This window comes from Anopheles maculipalpis, chromosome 3RL, assembly GCF_943734695.1.
Source record: "Anopheles maculipalpis chromosome 3RL, idAnoMacuDA_375_x, whole genome shotgun sequence".
Lineage (NCBI taxonomy): Eukaryota > Metazoa > Arthropoda > Insecta > Diptera > Culicidae > Anopheles > Anopheles maculipalpis.
The window spans coordinates 30,053,122-30,076,255 of NC_064872.1; the positions used below are offsets into that span (position 1 = coordinate 30,053,122).

The following is a 23,134-nucleotide window of genomic DNA, read 5'->3' on the forward strand; positions in this document are numbered from 1 at the left end:
GGTCCTGCCTCTGCAACACAGTTGGCTGCTGATGCTTGCAGGCTAGCACAGTTGGCTGCTGTTGCTTTTTTTCCCTCTCCTGTGGACTCACTGTAGATACACACTGAGGGTAAACGCTAAAACATTGCAACTAGGTTTCAGGCCAACCGACACCGTTCTCTTTAGTGAGCTTGGATAAAGTTTTCTGGTATTTGTCTACGTCAATCTGGTGAGTGATGAATGTGATCATGATCCGGCAAAAAAAAAGTTCATCATTGTCGCTCACGGTACAAATGTGAGTTAGAATTTGTCCGCTCCTGTCATGGGACAAGTGTCATGCAGATCACTTAAAGAGTAGTTTGTTGTTTTATAAACAAATTTCAACGTTTGGTACATTATGGAGCAGGGTAAGGCAAAAGTTATTTATTTTTTATAAAATAAAATGTAAAAATCAAAAATGAAATAGACAAAACAGTTTTTCTGTAGGAAATATCTGCTTCAACAATCTTTTTCTTGGTTTAACGACCTTCTAGGGTCACGCCGGCCATCGAATTGAATTGGTTTACTAAAACTTGCGCTCAAACTTGCGCTACCGGGCAACGTCTCGGATGGGATTTGAACGCCGGTCCTGTCGTGTAAGGATCGACGGCGCTGTCGCCTACACAACCGGGACGCCCCGCTTCTATAAGACTAATATCAATTTAAATAGCAAATAGAATAGTGACATTGATAATTCTTCAAAAATGTTAAGCGTGTGATGTCTCCGAATTTTATTTTCATTATATCCAAATGTTTTAACAATACGGCACTGGACCGTCATAATTAATTATAAATAAAAATATACAAATGTTTTCATTTTACTCCTTAAAGCTGCAACAGAGGGCATTACACATTGCATAATTTTGTCCCCTTTAGCATGTTTCAAACTATGTTTGATATTTTCCATAGCATGCACAGCAAAATAAATAATTTATAAATCAATTAGATGTGTTATGTCATTGTGATACTTAAAATATGATTGGAAACAATCAGGCACGGCGTATAATAATACTATTTATACAAAACCACAGCACAATCTAATCATACCCTCCATCAAACAAGCGACTAGAGAGCACATTCTCAAACCTAATCCACTTGCTATCTCTGCAACTATTCATTTAAATCAAAAACCGATTAAATTGATGTTTAATCTAGGCCTTGGCAAATTCCGTACCACGGCTTCATCTGTGGTACCCGCCCGACCCAGAATACTCACACAAACTGGGTCACATGGTCAATCTAATCGTCCACTGAATAATATATTCTTTAGCTGCAACCGTACCGTGCCACGTTATGATTGCAACATTTACTACCTTTAGATGTATTGAATTAAGCCATAATTGGAATCGTAATTTACGACAGAAGCGACGGTGTTGCTGGTCTGGTGGTCGCAAATGGAATTTCTCAGCTTGGCCGCTTGTCTAGGATCGGGATTGTCTTTGGTGAATGGTCCAGGAGAATCCTTCCGAGCACGAGCAAGCGAACGATGCAGCCTGGACGATGTGATTATGAATGATTTACTGAAAGTGAAACTAGGACAGGATGAGAGATGGTTAGAAAATAATTGGCTAGAAGGAATTTGGCTGCTGCTGGTCGGGAAGGCAATAGTCATCATTGATTTATGATAGTTTACAAATATTCTAATAAATATATTTTAACACGGTTTTTCTTTTTTTCTTGTCGTCTCTTTGCAGGAATCTTTACCTGGAAATCTGAATCGTTTTCTTTGGATGGAAGAGACTGCAATAAACTGGCACGAATGTATTTATGATTCTTCAAGGATGGCTTTAGGGAGAGGCTAAGAGAATAAATTTTGAAGAATTTTGTGTCCTGTCCTTACAATAAGACCCAGATTCCTTTCAACAAAGTCTTTTGGTAGAAGACTCCGATGTATCTCTTAGGTCTCTTGGTAGAGAAGACTTGGGCGAAGACGTCCCTTGGCACACTACACTTACATGTCGCTGTCCCTTGCTTTATGAGGATCTTTTACTTGTTGTCTTGATATTTGAGACGTTAGCGAAGAAACCTCCTACGGCTATTAGATCTCTTGGCAGAGGCTGTACACATGGACGAAGGGCTGTTCGAGGCGAGAGGTTCCTTAGGTCTTATGGCCCGCGTTCACCTTAATAAGTGTTTTATTAGGATTAGTACTAGCAATATGTAGTCTTTATTTATAAAATACGAACCACAAAAGAAACACTTTCATAACGCATAAAACGGCACACATGTAACCAACCAGAACAAGAAAACATAAACATCAGCATTCTGTTTTTCTTGCACCTTCGGTTGATGTTTTTCGGTGGACGAAAAACGAAATAGAACCAAACAGATTCTTTTTTTTTTTTTCGTATATTAAAACCCTTTTCTGGGAAAAGGCTAAAGTGAAATCAATATCCATGACAGTAGGACTTTATGGTACGTCTTCTCTTCTCCAGGGGGCCGTCCGGAACATCCGATCACACAAACACACCGTTAAGCTGCAACACCGTGACGAAAGCTCGCAAAGGACGACGAGTTGCTGTGGGAAATGTTGAAATAAAGATAACCAAATCGAACAGTACAAACCGTACCAGTGTCGAAGGAAGGAACGGAACAGCTCGAGTTTCCTTCAGTTCAATGCTCAGGTGCCCGATTCCGTACGGTGCAGTGTGCAGGAAAATCGAAACGTTTCACTTAAAAGAAAAACGAAAAGTTTATAATAATATTTGATCTAAACCAAGCACACGCAAACACCGAAAGACGCTTCGGCAAAGGTTCTTTCCGTCTTTTTACTGACTGTTGGCTGGAAAATAGCTGTCGAGCAAAACAGTTAAACGAAAAGTGTAAAGCTGCTTGTGTCTTGGGGTGACTTTTTTTTTGCCCCGCACTACCGCTTTTCATCTTGCGAGTCACGTCCCGGGCAGGCTTTTGGCTTCAACCTTTTCTATCTTTCCGAAAAAAAACTCTCACCCACCAATCCAAACATCACGTCAGCGAAACTGCCCGCACGTCGAACTGCTGTAGCATTACGACGACGCTTACCGAAAACGCGGGCAAAAAATCGAGCCAGGAAGAGCGTGCAAAAAAAACCCGCAAACGGAAGAACCAAGTTTTTCCAAACGCCGGGCCGAAAAAGTCGCCTCACAAAATGTCGTCCAGATCAAAGGAGAAAGTAACGGCCGCCATTAGGAAGTTCTTCAAAAGCTCGGAAAGCAAGAGCAAGGAAAGTAAAGACAAGGACGGTAACGGCACCCACACGGCATCCCCACCGACAGATGCTACAGATTCGAACCATCTGCACCTACCCCACGGCCACCACCATCACCCGCACCATTCGTCTACGGTGGCGACGGCTCACAGCGGTCCGGGCGGAAGTGCCAGTGGTCCGGGTGGACCGAGCGCGGGGAATGTGGCGGGCAGTGGGACGAATGGGTGCGGTAGCACAGTGTCGAATGGCAACGGTGGCAGTAATGGTAGCAATAGTGGCAACAGTAAATCTACCACCGATAGCCCCATGCGGCGATTACGATGGTGAGTGGCTTGGCTTTGCTGTATTTTGATATGAGTGTTAGTTGGGGTTTTTAAACTTTTTTCCGTGTTTAAGGCTAATCAGCTGCTTTTTTAGGATGAGATTAAAAGTTGGTTCTGTATGTCATATTTCATCTCATTTATTAATTAATATAAGATGCAAAGATTTTGTAAAACACTTTTGAAATAATTTGATTACTTTTTGTGGAGTAGAATAATTTAAAAAGACGGATTTTTATGATTAGTCACATAATTCAGTCACAAATAAAGATTCTATGAGATGAAGCATACATTTAAAAATAAATGGTTAATAGAAAGATTATCCAGATTATAAATGACAATAAATGTAAAGTAAAGTGCAGCTGAAAAAGCAATAAAATTAGCTCATTCATTAGCATTTAAAACCTAACAACCCAATGTTGGCTTATGAACTGTTTTGTTCTCTCCTTTTTATAGTGTTGTAGCCCCAACTACTACTCCAATGGTGAATGTTCCTCCATCGAAACCTCTCGACACCACGATCCGTTCGAGACGACTCATGAAAGAGCTGAAGGAAATCGAACGGTTACAACACTCCCGGACGGATCCTTGCTTTACGGTGAGTACAAATCAAGTTCCGCACCTTGGTTCCCTCGTTGCATTTTTTTTTTTTAACTACTCAACACCTAAACAGGTGGAGCTGATCAACGATAATCTGTACGAATGGCACGCCCGGTTGTACCGGATCGATCCCGATTCTCCGCTGGCCGAAGATCTGGTCGAACTCAACATACCCTTCATCCTGCTGCATCTAGTGTTTCCGGAAAACTTCCCCTTCGCACCACCGTTTATGCGTGTCGTTGAGCCACGGATTGAGAAGGGCTTTGTGATGGAGGGTGGTGCCATCTGTATGGAGCTGCTGACGCCACGTGGTTGGGCGAGTGCCTATACGGTGGAGGCGATACTGATGCAGTTTGCGGCGAGCTTAGTTAAGGGACAGGGGCGTGTGTCGCGGAAACCGAAATCGGCCAAGGATTTCAGTCGGTAAGTGTGATAACAAACCCGTCCCTTTTATACAGTAACTATCTCAAAAAAGAACTTCTTTAGCTAGTCCTAAACTAATGTAAAAGAATAATTTCTTTGTAAGGATTTCAAGATTGTTTATGCATTATTCGGGGGATCTGAAAGGCCTTTTTGGACACCTGTTCCTCTCCGCTACACGCCATTGTTGTAGAAAACACATCAATGCCTTATCTGCTGTTTGATATTTTTATCACTAAGAATGCATAGAAATCACTCAGAAACACGAAAAAATGCCTGAGCTAACCGTAGCTCGTACTCTAAAGCAATCATTTTTGACAATGACTCCTTCCTTCTTGAAGAATCTAGGAGCATAAAGTTTCAAAAATGTACAGGACTTTAAACATAAGTTTGACAATTTCTTCGTCAAATTATTCAAACTAAATTCACTGATTTTTAGCACTACAGCTTTCACGTAGACTCGATAGTAAACGTGATCTGCAAGAGATTATGCTCTTTGGAGTCCTTGGAGTCATCAACAATTTACTTTTGGTAGAGAGACTCTTGAAATTAGTCTTTCCGAAAAGCTGGTCATTCATGTAAAATAGGCCTTAAGGTGGCCCGGTGGTGTATGCCATAGCGGCGCCGGTCTTCAAACGGCAGGACCGGGGTTCAAATCCCAACCGGACTGTCCCCCCGTAGTGAGGACTGACTATCCAACTACGTGGTATCGGTAGTCTAGAAAGCCATTTCGATGGCCGGCATGACCTTAAAGGTCGTTAAGCCAAGAAGGAAGGCCTTACACTCATGTATTCTCTATTTTCCCGATGTAAGAAAACTATTGCTTCGAAAGGGTCATGATCTGGATAGTGGCACTTCAAATTTCGCACTTCAAATAAGAAACGTTTTAGGACTGGTAGCTATGGTAATATTGATACAGGGTTTTCCAGCCCATAGAGCAAGTATAAGGATAGCGTAAACAGTGGAACGGGACTCAAAATGCACAGCATTTTTCAACTTGAACACACATTACATCAGTTAAGCTACGCTGTTTCAATCGATAAAACAACTTGCAATTGGTTTAGAAAGCCGTCAGATTTGGTGCTTCTTCCATGCCTTGGATCATGGTTATCGTGAAGGAACGGTTCGGATGTTCCGTTCAGCATTTACGATTGCTCAATCGCTCGTTTCTCAAGACGCTTGGATTTTAGTTGACTCAGTACAAAAAATTCAATCCAAGAATTCACCTTTCTATGCTAAACATAGCCATCGTATAGGTATAGAAAAAGCCTCAAATCTGACGATGTTCTAAAGTAATCGGAAATTGTGTTATCAATCGAAACAGCATGGATAAACAGATGCAATGTGTGATCAAGTCGGATGAGGTGGTACATATCAAATGCCGCTTTGCTTTTACTATTCCAATACCTTTTTTATGGGCCGATAAACCCTGTAACATTAAATTCTAGAAGAAGTATTGTTTACAGATGTATTATTAGATGCTTATGTTATGAAAATCCTCATAGTAAAAACAATATTTATCTTCTTTCCCTATCCCAACAGACGGTCCGCAGAGGAAGCTTTCCGATCGCTGGTGAAAACTCACGAAAAGTATGGTTGGGTAACGCCCGCCCTCAACGATGGTTAGAGCGAATGTATTTTTTGGCGGCACTGAGCTATCCCTTTATAAGAGAATTTATGAAGAGAAGCGCGATACAGTAGTTCCCTAAACTCCGTTCATTTCACGTGACAAAACCCCATTCATCCCGTAGCTAGTAAAATGTTTCGCATTATTTTGCAATAGAAAACTCAAGCTCAAAACGCCTATTGAAGTGTGCAATGAGTGTGTCATCGAAGTGATCTCTTACCAAACATACAATGTCCTAACACCCATCCGTTTAAAAAAAAAATCCGTCTCTAGACTTATGCGTTAAGGATAAAAACTTGTGTCGATACCGAAAACAGACGAATGGAATCACGAAAAATTATATCCCTTTATCAAACACTGGTGATAAATTCCTCCCCCCCCCCCCCCCCCCCCCTTATTGAAAGAGAATGGTGCGCTGAGTCCCAATTATCTAAACCTAAGTCACCGAAAGAGTTATACAGAAAAAAAAAAGTTAAGTTTTCAGAGCATTTCCAATTCGTTTGAGATAGTATAGCGAAATAACACGTATCGAAAGAACACGTGTGCATTCTACAGCCCAAAAACCAAACCGTTGTTCCCTCCCCCGAAGCAATGTACAAAGCAAAAAAGTTGGCAAACAAAATGCAAAACATCAGATAAACTAGTTCGAAAATCAGATTGGACGTAAAACGTATATTTAACTGTGTATCAAGCGAAAACGGACCGATCGCGATTGGCAAAACAACAACAACCCGAAACATTTGAAAACAGAGAAATTGCAAAACAAATTGTGACGTGCTGCTCATGCTGCTCGTAATCCTCCAATTGTCCAACCTCCTATGGAACGATCTTCTTAGCGCGCAAGGTGGTAAGCGTACGCAAAACGACGAAAGCAACCAAACTACAAGGCGCGTGTGCTCAAAGTATTATACAATAAATACACACGTATTCAGCAGGCAGATCAGTTTACAGAACCACGGCTCCTTCTTCGCTTTTTTTGTGAGTGAATGAGTTGGTACGTATTGTGTGTTTGTTGTGGCTGGAGGACGCGAAACTAACAGACAAAATGTGGCTTTGTTTATGAAATTGTTCATCACACGTATTATGGATATAAGATTTTTGTAAATAAACGGCATATTTTAAATGGTACGAGATGTATTGGAAAAAACTGAAATGAGAGCTGTTTGTTTTAAACATTTTTATTATGAAAGAAATAATTTTCCCCAATTTTCTCCTCTTTTCATACATGAATAAAACCTTCCCAATTGCCCCGCAATGTGTCACATCCCATTGTCAGTGGCATGTGTTAGCATAGTTTGGATTGGAAGTGGAGCACTAACTACGGTGCACCATATCGACGCCATTTCTGCACGGTTTCGCTTGATTGCAACATTATTGCACACCACAAAATGTGCACACTTTCCCAGCTGCAGCCCACGTCGAAGCGTAATAAGTTGTGAGCGAAGAATTTTTCCTCCGCCTAAAGAAAAGACCTTACTGCTCGTTCCTTTTGCATAGCAGAATGTCTGAGTCTTTTCCTTTTCTTTTTCGCTTCACCATCTGCATCGTCCTACTCGTTGAGAAATAATCTCCGTTCGTAGCATATGGGCCCGAGGAAAACCGTTCACAGTGCAATAGATTTTACAGCGCTACTGTAAATTCCTGGTATTTCCGGTAGTCCCCTGCAACGCCTCCAAAGCCCCCCGTAAGCCCAACCATCCAGTCATATGTTACGAGCATAAATTTGTCTCCAACAATCTTTCCCCGGCAAATATCTGCTTCGACTGCAATTGGCTAGGGTTTTCTTTTTCACTCCCTTTTTTTTTTTCTTTGTAACCTACCCAATCTATCCAATTTACCTATTTAGATATCCCACGTTAGCAGGTATCGAACAGGGCAAAAAAGGGAGTCCCCGCACACGAACATGCTCCGTGTATGTTAAATCCTTTTTCCATTATTCCTGTACTTCAACCAGCTTCACGGTAGCAAATCGTTTCATCCAACCAGTACGACAAGGGTTCTTTCAATTTGGCAGGTTTTCATGGAATTCTAGCACACATACAGCGTGCGCTGGGGAATATGTTGCGCTGGCAAATGGTTTAATTCTCGCATCATAATTCAGTCACCAACACGAGTGCGGGTGATGGTGCGCATATTATGCAGCTTGCACCTTGTGCGCTATCTTCAGGAATAAAAATTGAGTCTCTCCTTTTGTTAAGAGGTTTGTTAGAGGAAAAAGGTTGCTGTACGTGTGCATACTCGTACGCCGTGGAAAGGTGGAGGGTCGGATGCATGGATGGTATTTAATGAATGCCTAATTTTCACGAATTACCTACGAGCTTCAGGTAACAGCACGAGGAAGACTTTTTTCTCGTTAATGCTACATTCTGTCTTGTAACAGAATGAAACTAGTTCGTTATACATGGTGATGCAAGCTTTTTTTACCGGCCGTGTATCGTGTTTCGTGTTCGTTATACATTGTTAGTAGAACATTTTCACACTGGTTTACACCACGTGTAAGCGAACAGAAGTTTGGAAAAAGTGCACATTTGAAATTCTGCATCCGAGATTTTTAAGTCTCTTTTTTGTATCAAGATGTGTTAACTACACCTTCAACTATTAAATTTAATGCATTATTAAACAACAAAAAATCATCAAACTTTAGGAAAAAAAGAAAGCTTTCCTTTTTTTCCCACAAATAAAAAATATAATTTAAAAACGCTCGAAATAAATCTGAATGTGGAATTGTTTGTTGCTAACTTTTACTCAAATTACCAACTTGGGAAATGTTCCATGCACCGATGATTATTTTTTGTAATCTTTTTTTTTCTTCTATGCTTTCTATTTCGGGCATAACATAGCAAAGGTTGATTTGGCCATTTGTTATTGTCATTGCGAGATGTTATGGGGGCGTTAAAGCTCCTACGCAATATTGTTGAAGTTTGATGGTTTTCAAATCATAATCTTTCGCTCCAGGCCGAAGTACGTAGGTAAGCAAGAGGTTATCGTCGGCTATTGTGGTCTGTATACGACGTTAACAATCCAATCCAATTACATCATCCGACTTTACTACACATCATGACACACGAATTTGAAGATGGATAGCTTACGGTAATCTCGGATTTTTTGTCAAGTAATGTTTGAAACTGCTCGAAAATTATGCTCGTTCATATGATCGAGATTGTCAGTATTGAAAGGACGTAAACCGAGCTTCTAAACAATTTGTTTTTATTTCGTTATGACGGCCAGGCCGTATTCCTACAATTCATTAAACTTTAATCCTATTTTTCGGGGAGTCATTTCTTTCTTCCTCAATTCCAGTGCACATTATCCCGGTTGAGCTCGATTGTGGATGTTGTTGCTGCCAGGTATGGTTCTAAAGTTGTCCTCTCTATGTTTGCTAAGGGGTTGGCGCCTCTTTGGAGCATCGTGCCGTGGAGTCTGGCAACTGGCTCCCAAGAAAACCTCCTTTGTTGTGGATACTTTGTGATGTTTGCCACTCTGTATCGTTGCCAGCATTTGGATGTTGTTACTAACGGCCCCACCATCGGCTGAACGCACGAGTCCGAAAGCCACTACAACTTTGTGAAGCTACAGTAGCATCAAACTCTCGCATTCCGCCAACAGTAAAGCGGCCAGTCACAACCACACGTCGTCCAAACCTAATTCAATTGTTTCAGAGATCTAATGTTGTCGCTAGCAACTCTGACACCAGCAAAACGTAAAGATCCGACAGCCACAATAACCTTGTAAGGTTACTGCAGAACCGAACCCAGACATTCCGCCAACGACAAGGTCGCCAGTTACGACCTCAGAACCCTAATCCAGCTTTTATTGATTCTGGAGCGGAAATAGCGAGTGGCGCATGTCGACGCCACCGTAACGAATCTGCTTCGTTATCTGCACCATAACAAACTGCTAATAGGACGATAGTGCGTACAATCTACGGGAAAGGGAAGGGATCAAAGGACGATTCCCATCTCTTTAGCGAAGTCACACAGAATCCGCGCACATTAGTTGTCCCTCTGGCCCAGAATATCGCGCATCGGGGATCTTCCAGATGCCCGAACGGCTGCTAAGAGTCCGGGTCTAGCCGCATGGAACTCCACACATGACCAGAGGATGTGGTCAATGTCGTGGTATCCGTTGCTACAGCTACAAACCATGGAGTCGGCGCTAGCTATACGTTGAAGATGTGCATCAATCGCATAATGGTTCGACATACATAGTCTCGACATCATGCGAATAAACGCACGATCTACCGGGAGCCCGTGAAACCAGGGACGCAGGGAAACCTGTGGTGAGATGGAGTGCAGGTTCCTCCCGAGTTCGTCCTCATTATACATGCTCTGCCAGCGGGCCATGCATAGCTGTTGTGCGATTTGGAATGCTTTGTTAATCAAAGAGCTTAGAGTATTCAGTATTTTTTGTATAAAGTAATCAGAGCTCTTTAACGCCTCGACGGATTTCAGTGCTTCGACAGCGCTGAGGCTATATAGCGCTGAGTAAATATAAAATACTGGTCCGGAGGATTCGCGTCTCGCTGTCTAAGCTTGTGGAAAGCTTCGGTACATGCGTTAAATACACCGAAGCCCGTGCCCGTCTCCAAAGAGGATCTGTGTGAGTAGTACTGTTGAGGATTTGGATGGTCATATTATCAACAAAAATGCTGGTAACTGTCCTCCAGCGAAGATCATTTGGAATGTTCTTCGTGTCCTCTTCTAAACCGTTCCGTTTTAACACCACTTACCCACTACACACATGCTATGCTATCCTCAGAATGACTCATCGTCTCTTAGAGGCGAATGTAGTCTCTGAGACTCAAGCCTCTATAAAAAAACGAAAAAAAACTCATCGTCTTCTCTTGTCGATCCTCGCTGCGATGATCCGACCCGACCGTTCAGCCGCCTTCGTTCGTCCCGATCACTCACAGCAATAGTTTAAACCGAAGCCATCTCTCCTAAACGTATAGATTGAATATGGAAATTAGCGTCGGTGAGTCGATGGTCAAAATGTCTCTGTGCCACAAACAGTCTCTGTGCGTTGCAGTTAAGCTGTTGCAGAAATTCGAATATCGCTCAGTGACTTGCGAATTCCACCCTTAAACAGGATGACTTTAAAGTACACTCGATGCGAGTCAGGGGACGTTCTGCTGAAGGCTAGCACACCACGGATGCGTACTCCAAAAATCGTCGATCGGATCGGATCGGAGATCGGATCGTCGAGACCACGCGCTGGATGTTTCAGCAGGCCTAACAACTAATTTCCCATGGTGACAACCAACGGAAAATGGTGCCTTAACAATAATTTATCTGAGTAGTGATGACCTTGAGCCCGACTGGAAAGTAGAATGTCCAGTTGACAGCGATGGTCTCGAAATTTTGCCACCTTGATACGATCGTTTCTTCATACAACAACTTAAGCAGCGATCTTGCGCATAGTTCAAAGGAAATCGTGCCTAATATGAGTTCCAAACACTCCTGCAAGACATTAGATGCTCGATACACAGCGCACACTGATAAGTCCGGTGGTTTTGTACGAGCATAACTACCCGACTATGTTCACGACATCAACGATCCCTAATTATTTCTGATAAGTCTAACATATTTTTGATACGAAAACCATATATTTTAAAATCCTAAAAATGAGGGAAAAAATGTTTAAATAATAAACCACGAATACCAGAAATAAAGCACAGTAAACAAGCAGCATAAGATGTGTCCAAAGTTCAAGACATCAAAACCCCACAAGAAACCTCGTCAAGGAAAGAAACAATATAAAATGTGAAGTGCAAGACATCAAAAACCCACGTTGTGAAATTCTTTGAAAGGAAAATGCTTTTTAATGAGTTACTAATCGCACTTTACACTTTTCGTCCAAAATGTCTGCCGGAATAAGCACGGAAAGCTTAAGCTTTCAAATTATTGTTACTTACTTCCTATTATCGCACCCTTTTTTTTCACTCTTCCCATAGGACGAACGGTCTGGCAGGACAATCGTGAACGTTGCGAGCTGCTCCACATCTAGCTACTAATATTTAATAAGCTACATACTCACACACTCACACAAGCACCACTTACGTTGTTACGCTGTTTTTCTTTTTTTCCCCCGGCACTTGCAACCGTTGCACAAAAAGGGAGCCCGTTAAGAAAAAAATGGCGTGCCTGGTTGCTTGAATAAATCATACCGCTTGCCTTCGCTTTATGCAGCCGTGTGAAGCATTACTCCGTTTCGAATTAAATTAAACAAAAAAAAACGGCACACTAACTTCAGTGCACGAAAAAAACTAACCGTACGAAAACATGCAATTAGATGTAATCCGCCTCACGGAGTTGCAGCACGCAAAAGGTTGTTGTTTTTCCCTGCCACAGGTACGGTACCGTTCCAGGAACAAATCACAATGCCAAAGGTTGGCGGGTTTCGTTGCTCGAAGGCTTAAGGGGTACGCGCGACCATAATGAGCCGCCGGAACTTGTCTACTTTGGAGGAGGAAATTTTTCGTAAGCGAACCCTGTGTTACCTGTTGCCGCGAGGGGTTTTTGCGCTCCCCAATCCAGTGAAGTCCAGCTTATGCGGAAAGTTTTCCTGGTGAAATTTCGGTCTAGGCGTGCACTTTGGAATTCAGTTCGCATAACAGTGTAAAGAAGCTTAGCGGGTAGCGAGATGGTAATGAATTGGTTAATTGTTGAGAAATTTGTTATTTTAACCGCAGCGTGCCTGGGTTTATGGTGCACTGTGTACAACATTGCCCTGTAACAAGTGGTTGGATAAACCGATGTGGTAAGGATGAAGTTGGGGCTTATCAGCCTTAATTTGAGAATCATTGCCGTTAAACATGCAGTTAATTGTTTTGTAAAACTATTTTTGGTTTATTTTAAAATTAAAATAGAAATATTCAAACTATTATTACCCATTTTTTCCAGTTCGATGACAAAATTCTCACTATTCTTATTAAAAGTATGTGACAAAGTTTGAAAAGTCGAAGAATAGTCGGATGAATAATTTCTTAAGTGTGTTGCTTTCTTCTTTTTAGGTGAAAGATCTTCTAGGTCACGCTGGCCATTTAATGACTCACTAGACCAGCTGATGCCAAGTAGTCGGATAATCAGTCTTCAGTGCGGGGAAACGGTGTGGAAGGGAGCTGAACCTGATTCTGCAATATAAAGACCAGTGGCTCTGTGTGTTGTCTTATTTCATTTGAGAGTATAACATTTGTTCCCCCGTAGTGAGGCCTGACTAACCAACTATGTGGTATCGGCAGTCTAGTAAGCCATTTCGATGGCCGGCATGACCTTAGAGGTAGTTAAGCCAAGAAGAAGAAAAAGAACATTTGTTATTAACGCACATTTGAAACCCAAAATTTAATACTAATAATTGATGTTGGCGCCAGACCCTTCCCTTCACAGTGAGGGCAGACAATCCAACCAACATCGACTCCGATCACCGCTTGGTTGGCTTAGTGATCCGGTGTAGAATATACCGCCCCCGCGCCAATGGGTGGCGAAAACACGCAGCCTCGACTCAACACGGACTCTCTAAAGGACAGCATGTCCAACGGACATTCATAGCCGTTTTAGACGAGTCTCTACTACCACAAACGATGTACGAAACAACGGGCGAAAGAAGGGACGCTCTAAAAACGAAAATACTAAGCTCTGCAAGCACCACACTCCCACCACGTCGTGGCACTACCAGGTCTGACTGGTTCGACGAAGAATGTAGGCAAATGACGGAAAGTAAAAATGCTGCATACCGAGCCCTGCGACAACGGCACCGAACGCGGGCATGCGCAGAGGAATACAAACGGCTTATCAGGGTAGAAAAACGAAGACACACCTGGGAAGAGCAGGGAGTGCGGGAACTCGAACTGATCAGAGAGGCTTACGGTCCCACTCGATAGTTTTACCAAGCGATAGTAGGCCGCCGAAACAACTTCATACCTAGGGCGACCTGCTGTCGCAACAAAGATGGTGATCTGGTCAGTAACCAGCCTGAGGTCCTCTCATGATGGGCTTAGAACTTTGATGAACTACTTAACGACCAGTTAAACGAACAGCTAGAAGTTCCACTGGCAGACGGTCCCTATGTACCGTCGCCACCTGACATCGAGGACACGTGCAATGCTATCCGTTGGTTAAAGAACAATAAGGCACCCAGCACCGACGGAATACGGCACTTGGAACCGACGGTGTTGAATACCGCCTAAAAATTATCTCCCTAATCTCCCTAATCCCTCAGCATAAGCTTGTCCTATTCGTTGAACAAATATGGAAACTATTAAAGAGAATTCTGAGGCGGAAAAACTACCACCTACCAGATCTTCACCATGCTGCAAATCTTGGAGAAGAAGGCTGAACAGCAGTTGAACACGTACCATCTCTTCATAGATTTCAAGGCCGCATTTGCGAGGCCATGAGCTCTTTTGGAATCCCGGCCAAACTGATCAGGCTTGTTAGAATGACCATGACCAACGACACATGCCAGGTGAAGGTGGAGTTGAAGACTTCGGGAAACATCTTCTATAAGTCAACCCAGATCCTTGGCATACGCTGATGATATAGACATCATTGGTCTGCGGCTCTTCAAGGTAGCAGATGCCTACCAAAGGATCGAGCAGGTGGCAGGAAACCTCGGGTTGCAGATTAACGGGGCAAAGACCAAATTGATGGTGGCACCATCAGCGGCCCTACTAAGAAATCCGGAACTACGTGCCGGGGTGATGTACGGATAGTTGACCGCAAATTTCAAGTCGTCCAAAACTTCACCTATCTCGGGTCAAAAGTCAGCACCAAAAACAGCATTGAGACGGTGTTGCGCGATTTAACAATCAGCATTTTCCAGTGTTGTTAACCGACGCCAGCAACGACTCCATCAACAGCAACAGTAAACAGCGTCGATCAGCAAACAGTGTTGATCGATTGACCTAGTCGCCAAATGCATAACAGCCAATAGCCAAATCTGCATTAGCGGGACAAACAACAATCAGCAATAACCGAATATCTTTCCTTTCCCCGTCCAATTCCTATTTAGCGAATGTAAATCAATAATGAATAAAACGTACTCCGATGTTGACCGCAGCAAGAACAAGTTGATATTTCGAATAAACGTACTCCGATTTTGACCGCAGCAAGAACAAGTTGATACTTCGTCAGTATCCGAACCCTTTAGTTTTTAACTCGCGCTAGAATGCTGGCGATAATTCAAGATATTCAAATTGGTGAAAATATAATAAGAGATAAAAATAATGTCAGTTTTCTTTCCAGCATTTGATCTTATACATTTTTTGACACATCCGCGGCTTTTGCTACAATACCCTCACATAAATAATTAAATAGGTTGTTTTCCTCTTCTTAAAAATGACCATTGGAGTTGGTTACTTTAGGGGCTTTTTTTCCTTTACATTAAAAACTCTTATTATACGCTCCATCTCTGCTTTCCTTTTTTCTCTCCATATTTAACACCATCATTTTGCATTAATTCACTAGAAGATTAATTACTTTTTGGGTTTTGGACATACATTTTTTATTATCCACCAGTTCCGTAGCTCCGCAACGGTGAGATTCTTTTCTCCACCTTTTACATTCCTTCATAATTTTTACTTTTAGATTTTTTGTTTACCTTTCACGATAGGTAAGCATATTCTGTGGTAGCGGTTTTTTTTTTTGCACTTACCCAACCGTAAAAACGCCACCAGCAAAAGGGACGTTGTCTCTTGATTTCGGCGAAGGCTAGAGAAGAGGTGCGCTAAATGCTTTCTACCTTTGTCGGCCGTGTAAAAAGCCAGCTTTTCACCGCATGCCTGTCGGGATGTTTGGCTCGCGGGAATAGTCATTAGCGTTGCGGTGCTTTAATTAGCGGTGGACGATCGGTATTTTGGAGCAGACCCGGTATTTTCTAGCCTCGCTGGCGACCATTGCGACCGTTCGCCCAAAACGGTAATTGACGACGTGTGATGGGTCGCCCAGGCCATGATGACTAAATGCGCTTCTAAATGGCGTAAGCACTAATGAAAAGAGACTTATGAAATAATAATCGTTATCCTTTGTTGTGCTCTTACACCCAAGGACATTTTGACGGGGGTTTTTAGCAGTTGTGCTGTTAATGGAATAGCATGAGCAAAGGAGAGTAATTACAATTTAGAAGAAAAAAAAACAATGTTTTATAAAATAAATTTATAAAATATTGTTCATGTTAAACAACTTAAAAACTAGCTTACAAAAGAAATGTGGGGTACATGTAGAGACGACGTACAGGTTTTACAAAGAACATTTAAGGATATTTTCATCAATCACATCATTGTTGTTTCCAACAATTTGGATGATGTAGTTTGCAAAGAAACGTAGAATAGGAATCCTCTTACTTATGATAATGTGACTTAAAATAGGTAAAACGAGGGAAGGGAAGTTGAGGTTGTGGTTTGGAACAATGACTTCCATAGCCTGCATCAGTATGCTTCAAGCACTGGACACCCTAGAGCACAGGGCAAACTTGTGCTCCAGAGTCTCTGGCTGGGAGCAGAATTAACAGGCTGAAGAAGCCCGATTCATCCTGTCGAGCAGCAGTCCGTGTGGCACCTTGTTGTGCACCAGCAGATACGGTATCGAGCGTTGGTCGGATGAAAGTCAGTAGATGGTGACGTTTTTCCAGATCCATCGCCAATCCGTGGAAGGTGATTCGATAGCCACTTTGGAGTCTGGAAGTCTGTCGACCATCATTTGTCGCAAACTTTTGGTTTGAGACTGTAGGTACCGGATGGTATGCGAGCTGCTGGATTACCGCCTGAAGGCACGGATACATTGTGGCAATGGAGCCTATATTCGGGGGATTCCCAGCGCAATCTATGTGCTGAGCCCCGATTTTTAGGCAACCCGTTGCTCTGCAATTTACCGATTCACCAGCAACGCTGTTGTGGTAATGGCGAGAATGTGAAGATTGAGTCCACCTCGGTTGCGTGGAAGGGCCAAATGGGTTAATGGCATTCGAAAACCCCCAGATCCGTCCCACAGGTAAGACCACACCGTCTTCGTGTCCATCGATCGTGCGCCACACACCGATGCCAAGGTTCACAAGGATACGGAAGGAGGAACGTTCACCAACTTTTCGCAAAAATCGCACAAGTCCTGGATTGAAGCCCAGAGAAGACATAGTTTGCCACAAAAAACTTCTATTAACTCTGTCAAAGGCCTGTGATAGATCAAAGGAAACGAGCTTAGAAGAATGAATTCTATTGGAACATAGACTGTTTATATTATTTTTGTTTGTTGTAATACGAAAGTATAAAAAAATATCAAAATAAATGAGAACGACAGGAACCGGGGCATGATTTTCAACCAGTAGCTCTAATTCCTTGGCACGTGATGAGGATCATAGACTCATTTCCCACCAAGGATCAAGTGAAGCCCACGTTGGAGATCGGATGGAGTACTGATGCCCTAGACCGAGTTTCCTGGAAACAAATTGGAGAAGTGGCCATGTCACCACGACGTGTTCAACCTTGAGCAGGTCAACAAGAAGAGATATTCTTTACATGATTTTTCTATCCAACTCACAACCTTTGCCATTGATCTCAAAACGTTTCATTTTGTTGTCAAAATTCTATAGGACTTATTTTCACATGCATCCATATTCTCAACATATGCTATTTCTTAACTAAAGAAATTGCTACCTGCAATACAGATAGGCCATTCTAAATGAGTTCGAAAAAACTAAATTGCTGTTATTGAAAACTACCCTTCTTTTAGAGTTTTAGTCCCAATACAGTTTGGTTAAACAAAAGAATGTTAAGCTCACTTACAAAAAGAACTGTTTTCAAAATAATTGATAAAATTTTAAAACTTTCAGACGGAGATAAAATACTCCACATGCATATAAATAAAGAATTCATTTCAAATATGAAACAATTGTTTATATGCTAAGCAAAAATGACACACAGTATTTTTGCTCTACGGTAACATTCGAACTGCACCCGTTATGGATAAAATTCTACACTTCATATCATTCCGGCACCAATAACGAAATGCCTGACAGCTAGAGACAGAACAAAAAAGGTTCCAACACAACCAAAACACACCAAAAAACGGGCAATATCTCCAATCAAATCAGTTCCATTTGCTGCACAGTGAATGGATAATGGTGTAGCATTTCCCACCCGGTGCCATGGTAACACACAGCCATTATCCGTTTCACTTTCGCTTTTTTCCATTTGCTTCCATTTTATGCATTTGTTGAAATAAAATGATTTTCGTTTTGTTGCATTTGTTAGTGCGTCAACTTCTCGCATGTGCGATGCTTTTCCTGTGCATCAGCACTGACAGTGACATTTATGAACGGTTTTATTTGCATTTTTTTTTCTCGGCAGAATTTTTCCAATCGGGCTGGTGGGCCCGATGGCTGACTGATGCACCAGCAACCCTTACACAATGCCGGAATTCAGGTTGGTCATTTCGTGTGCCTTTAACTATGCGATCAGGGCGCACCGCACCATCGTGAACTGTCGCTTTGATCGCTCGTTGTTGATACTTTGATGCGAAAATGAAGCATATAAAGCAGTTTTATCAGTGAGCGATGAAAATAATACTCCAAGCGAACAGAGCTCATCTGATCCAAAATGATGGACTCTAGAGGGTTTCGAATCAGGTTTTTGTGATACATGTGTTTTATCTTGCTCCAGGACTCAAAATGATCCAACCAAAATAATTTAATATCTGTTTATCTCTACAATAAACACTCTATGCTTGCTACAGTGGAAAATATTATGTTTGTATGGATTTAATCATAGAAAAAATTAATATAAAAATATTTACCCCAACATCCCATGTGCTGCTGTCAGTTCCGTTCGACATTCTTGCGATTGAAATGAACATTAAAAAAGTCCATTCTTCCACAGTACCAAACGGAACCTAGCGGAAACAGATATCCCTTTTGAAAAGCGCTGGCTGAATGCTGATTTTCGATTTTGGCTGGATTTATGATCCGTCAATTTGGTTGATAAATGGATTTATTTTCCTGAATGACTTTCGGGTATGATTATCGAAAATTCTTTCAATATCTGCCGGATCACACTTCCGTACCGGTCAGTAGTGGTCTACTGTTTAATATTTCATTTAATATATGTTTAATCACACGTGCTTTTCAACTTTAGATAAATCATAAAATTATCATCCTCTGAGGAGGGCACTGGCTTCGGTGTTTTTAGCGAGTTCACCGAGGCATTTTTCAAATTGAGGCAGCCATGTAGTGTTTACACCGCAGAGCTAGCCGCAATCTTGTACGCACTATCGATGATAGCAGCGAGACCTTCGGACCAGTACTTCATCTTCACTGATAGCCTTAGTGCTATTGAAGCTCTGAGATCTCCGAAGGCTGTTAAGAGTCAGGACTTCCTCACCATAAAAATCATTGAACTGCTTGGCTCAATGTTCGATAAGGCGTATAAGATCTCGCTAATTTGGGTCCCTTCTCATTGTGGAATTCCCGGCAATGAGAAGGCAGACTCACTGGCCAAAACAGGCGTCCAAGAAGGCGCTTTTTACGACCGACCTATCTCGGCCCAGGAGTTCCTTCGTTTCCCTCAGCAACTTTTCCTGTCTCGCTGGCAGAGCATGTGGGAGGCGGATGAACTCGGGCGTTTCCTTTACTCGATCTCTCCGCAAGTGTCCCTGCGGCCTTGGTTCGATGGGCTCTCTGTGGACCGGGCATTCATACGGATGATGTCTCGACTGATGTCGAATCATTTTGCGTTGAATGCTCATCTACAGCGTATAACTCTGGCTCAGACAAAAGTGTGTGGCTGCGGTGACGGATTCCACGATGTGGATGACCTTCTGTGGTCTTGCGTGGAGTTTGAAACCGCAAGACCCTCCTTGTTGAGCGCAGTCGAGAATGTCGGCAGACGACCGGGTACAGAAATCAGAGAACTGTTGGCTACCAGGGACCTCCTCTACATGAGGATCATTTACCGATTCGCCAGAGACAACGGTCTTGTCCTATGATTCCACATCCCAAGTATCCTTCCAATCCTTATTCGTATTCCCCAATTCCTTTTTTGTTAAATGTTGTGTTGTCTATGTTTTAAATGTATTTTTTGTAGTGCCACGGGCGATCCGATGACTGGGCAACAGCACTCGAGGGTGATTCCAACACTGCCGTAAAAGGGAGGCAGGCGTTGTTGAAAGTGCAGTGTTCTCCACTCCAGTCCAGTTTTGGCACATTGAGTTTGACAGCGTTGGCGTCGGGTTCGGGGTGTTTGGCGGGCTCAGTCTCGGGAGTAGTGAAGTCGCTTTCGCTGCTGCGGGATAGAGCTTGTCGATCATCCTTTGATTGGACGTTGACTAGATTGAGCTTGGAATGTCATTGCTGGAATGCACTGGAGAGCACTGTACGCAGACAAATAAATGTTCGTGCTGTCTTAACGATGTTTATTTGTTCGTTACAGTCCAGACCATAACAAAATGATCAACAATAGATCAGCCACAACACCACAATAGCCGGAATTCGGATGCAACCAACCACCATCATTACAATAGCCACCGCAATAGAACCGGACCATCATCCACGAATACATCATCATCATCATCATCATCATCATCATCATCATCATCATCATCATCATCAGCAGCATCATCAACACCATCACCACAACCATCCACAACCGAGTATGCCCGGGATAAGGCAAATAATAGGGAGGAAATGCCCTATCAATATGATTGTAATTTTTTTTTTCAACACAAGCGGTGTTGACAATACGGCACTGGACCGTCATTATTAATTATAAATAAATAAATAAATAAATCATAAAATTTTTGGAGGAGCAAATGAGTAATTGATGTTTTGTTTACAGCTTCCCGATGTGATTATTAAAATACTACAATTTTTATAATCAAATTGATGATGACTAAAATTTTCAAACTTATTTTTGGTTTATTATTAGAATGAAAAATGTTTCAAAACTACCTAACACGAACACTTACTTCTCCTTAGGAATTTCTGAAACACAACCATTTACTTTACTCTTCTGTTTTCCACGACAATTTCTCGTAAACATTTCTCCAACGACAAATTTCTTCTAAATTGCAGTCGTTTGTTGAAGAATTTGGTCCCATTGCGTAACAGCTCGCTGTAATTAAATTGTGATGAAATGTTAATACATTATGGCAAAGAACATCGTGCCACGTTTACTAAACAGCTTACCCAAACTCTGTTCTTCAGTTCTGCTTAGCAAACCAAACACTAAAGGGAAGAAAACGATAAGTTATTTGGCAGCATGTCAGCTGTGATTCTAGCCATCTTTGGCCATATGTTGGTGAAGTGCGTTCGTCGGTGCGAGCTGTTTGCCTTATTAGCATACTTTAAAATTTCAAAACTTGGCTCGTTGGGAAGATTGAATTAGGGCGTAATTACTGAAGACAATCCAAGCCCCCGGTATGGTAAGAGACATTTGAGATGCATCAACTATTCTAGACGAAAATTGGAAAGGCATTATTATCTTTTCTAGCATATAATGTTTATTTCTATCGATTTTTATCTTCAGGGAATCGATGCGTTCATGGAGGAGTCCTGCGATGAAAGACAGTCTGCCTCTGTTTGAAACTTCGAAGCGCAAAACGTATGAATTTTCGCTGGATGGACAGACGCGCCTAAGACCGTGCTGCGTGGTATTTCCCGGCAGTGAACGATCCAGTGAGCAATAGAATCCCTTGATGTATGTAGAGTCTTAAAACACACGATCCATATTGATAATCAGTTCAAGCACTCTTCCGCAGCTGACCACAACGTAATCACAATCCTTAAAGGAAGCCTCAAATATTGGAAAATGCTTAGAGCTTTGGCACAATGTTTCCTCTGCTAGATCAGGCCATTCCGCGCGTAGTCACATGTTGACTGATGCCGTGAGTAGGCAAAAGTGATCGTTGCACATTTTTTGGGCAGAGTGATACTGCGTAACGATGGCACCAAGACTAGATGTCGCATAATGACGCCTGTAATTGATCACGACCGTCTGGCACACGCATTATGCGAAAGCAATATGCGCTATCAGCATCAAAAGGTAATTATCTTTAGTGATAACCAAAGAAGTATGTTTTATTTTTAGCAGAAACACTTAAGGGTCATGGTTGCTACCCTGCGGGACGCCCGAGGATGCCCTTGCAAGCCTAGATGTGAAGGGCTTTACCGAGTAATGTCGATCTTGGTGATATGAATTTTTTATTTTCCGAAGAAACAGAGCATTACTTTATTACTGGCAGAATTCCGGACCGTTAAAACTAGAGATAATATATTTTAACACATTCGCCTTCAAATTTGAAGAGCTTTAAGAGTCTCCCTATCCAAGGTAAGGCCTTCGAAAGTCTCCAACATAAGAAAAATCATGTAAGAGAAATCTCTTATATATTATACAGCAACAAAAATTTCGAAATAAATTGCTCATAAAATCAATAATCCATGTGAAGTTGAAGTGTCCCAACAAATCATATAAATCATCAGCACTCCAGACTCAAAAAAAATGCGATCGTTCACTGAAGCAAAAAATTCGAAATTACATTGATAAATTGAACAGCTGATAGGAAAAACATCATAAGCAGAAAATTAATCGACATTTACAAATTACAAACTTTCAGCACACAGCCCACATGGTAACAAGCTCACTTGCAATCTCTCGATCGGACCTATAAATTGCGGCCAAAGGTCACCTTCAACGCACGCCGCCAAGATGACGATATCACTGCCATCGTGCGCCAGGGCATCCGCAGGGAAAAACCTTCCACACCCATCAACGTGACAGTTAGGGATGGCGCACGAATAACATTAGAAACCCATCAGCCAATAGGACACGAACCGAAGTCTCTCTTCACTTCTTTCGCGTTCCGGGTGGTGGTGGTTTCCGGTCGGAGATGACGATGGTTGTGGACATTATCGCTTTTCTAGCTTTTCTGTCCTGCGAAACCATTTGTTTAATTTTCCGCTCGATTTGTACTCGTTTATCAT

At 42.2% G+C, this 23,134-nt stretch overlaps 1 protein-coding gene across 1 annotated transcript in view; it reads left to right on the top strand.

Moving 5' to 3' along the window:
- Positions 1-3,127: 3,127 nt before the first annotated feature.
- The window catches only part of LOC126565062 (ubiquitin-conjugating enzyme E2Q-like protein 1), a 169,082-nt gene continuing 149,075 nt past the window's right edge, over positions 3,128-23,134 (top strand). Inside the window, exons 1-4 of the mRNA XM_050222201.1 lie at positions 3,128-3,528; positions 3,982-4,123; positions 4,199-4,548; positions 6,088-6,179. Of these exons, the coding sequence (XP_050078158.1) occupies positions 3,146-3,528; positions 3,982-4,123; positions 4,199-4,548; positions 6,088-6,172 (960 nt within the window). The 5' untranslated portion in view covers positions 3,128-3,145 and the 3' untranslated portion in view covers positions 6,173-6,179. The remainder of the gene's footprint in view (positions 3,529-3,981; positions 4,124-4,198; positions 4,549-6,087; positions 6,180-23,134) is intronic.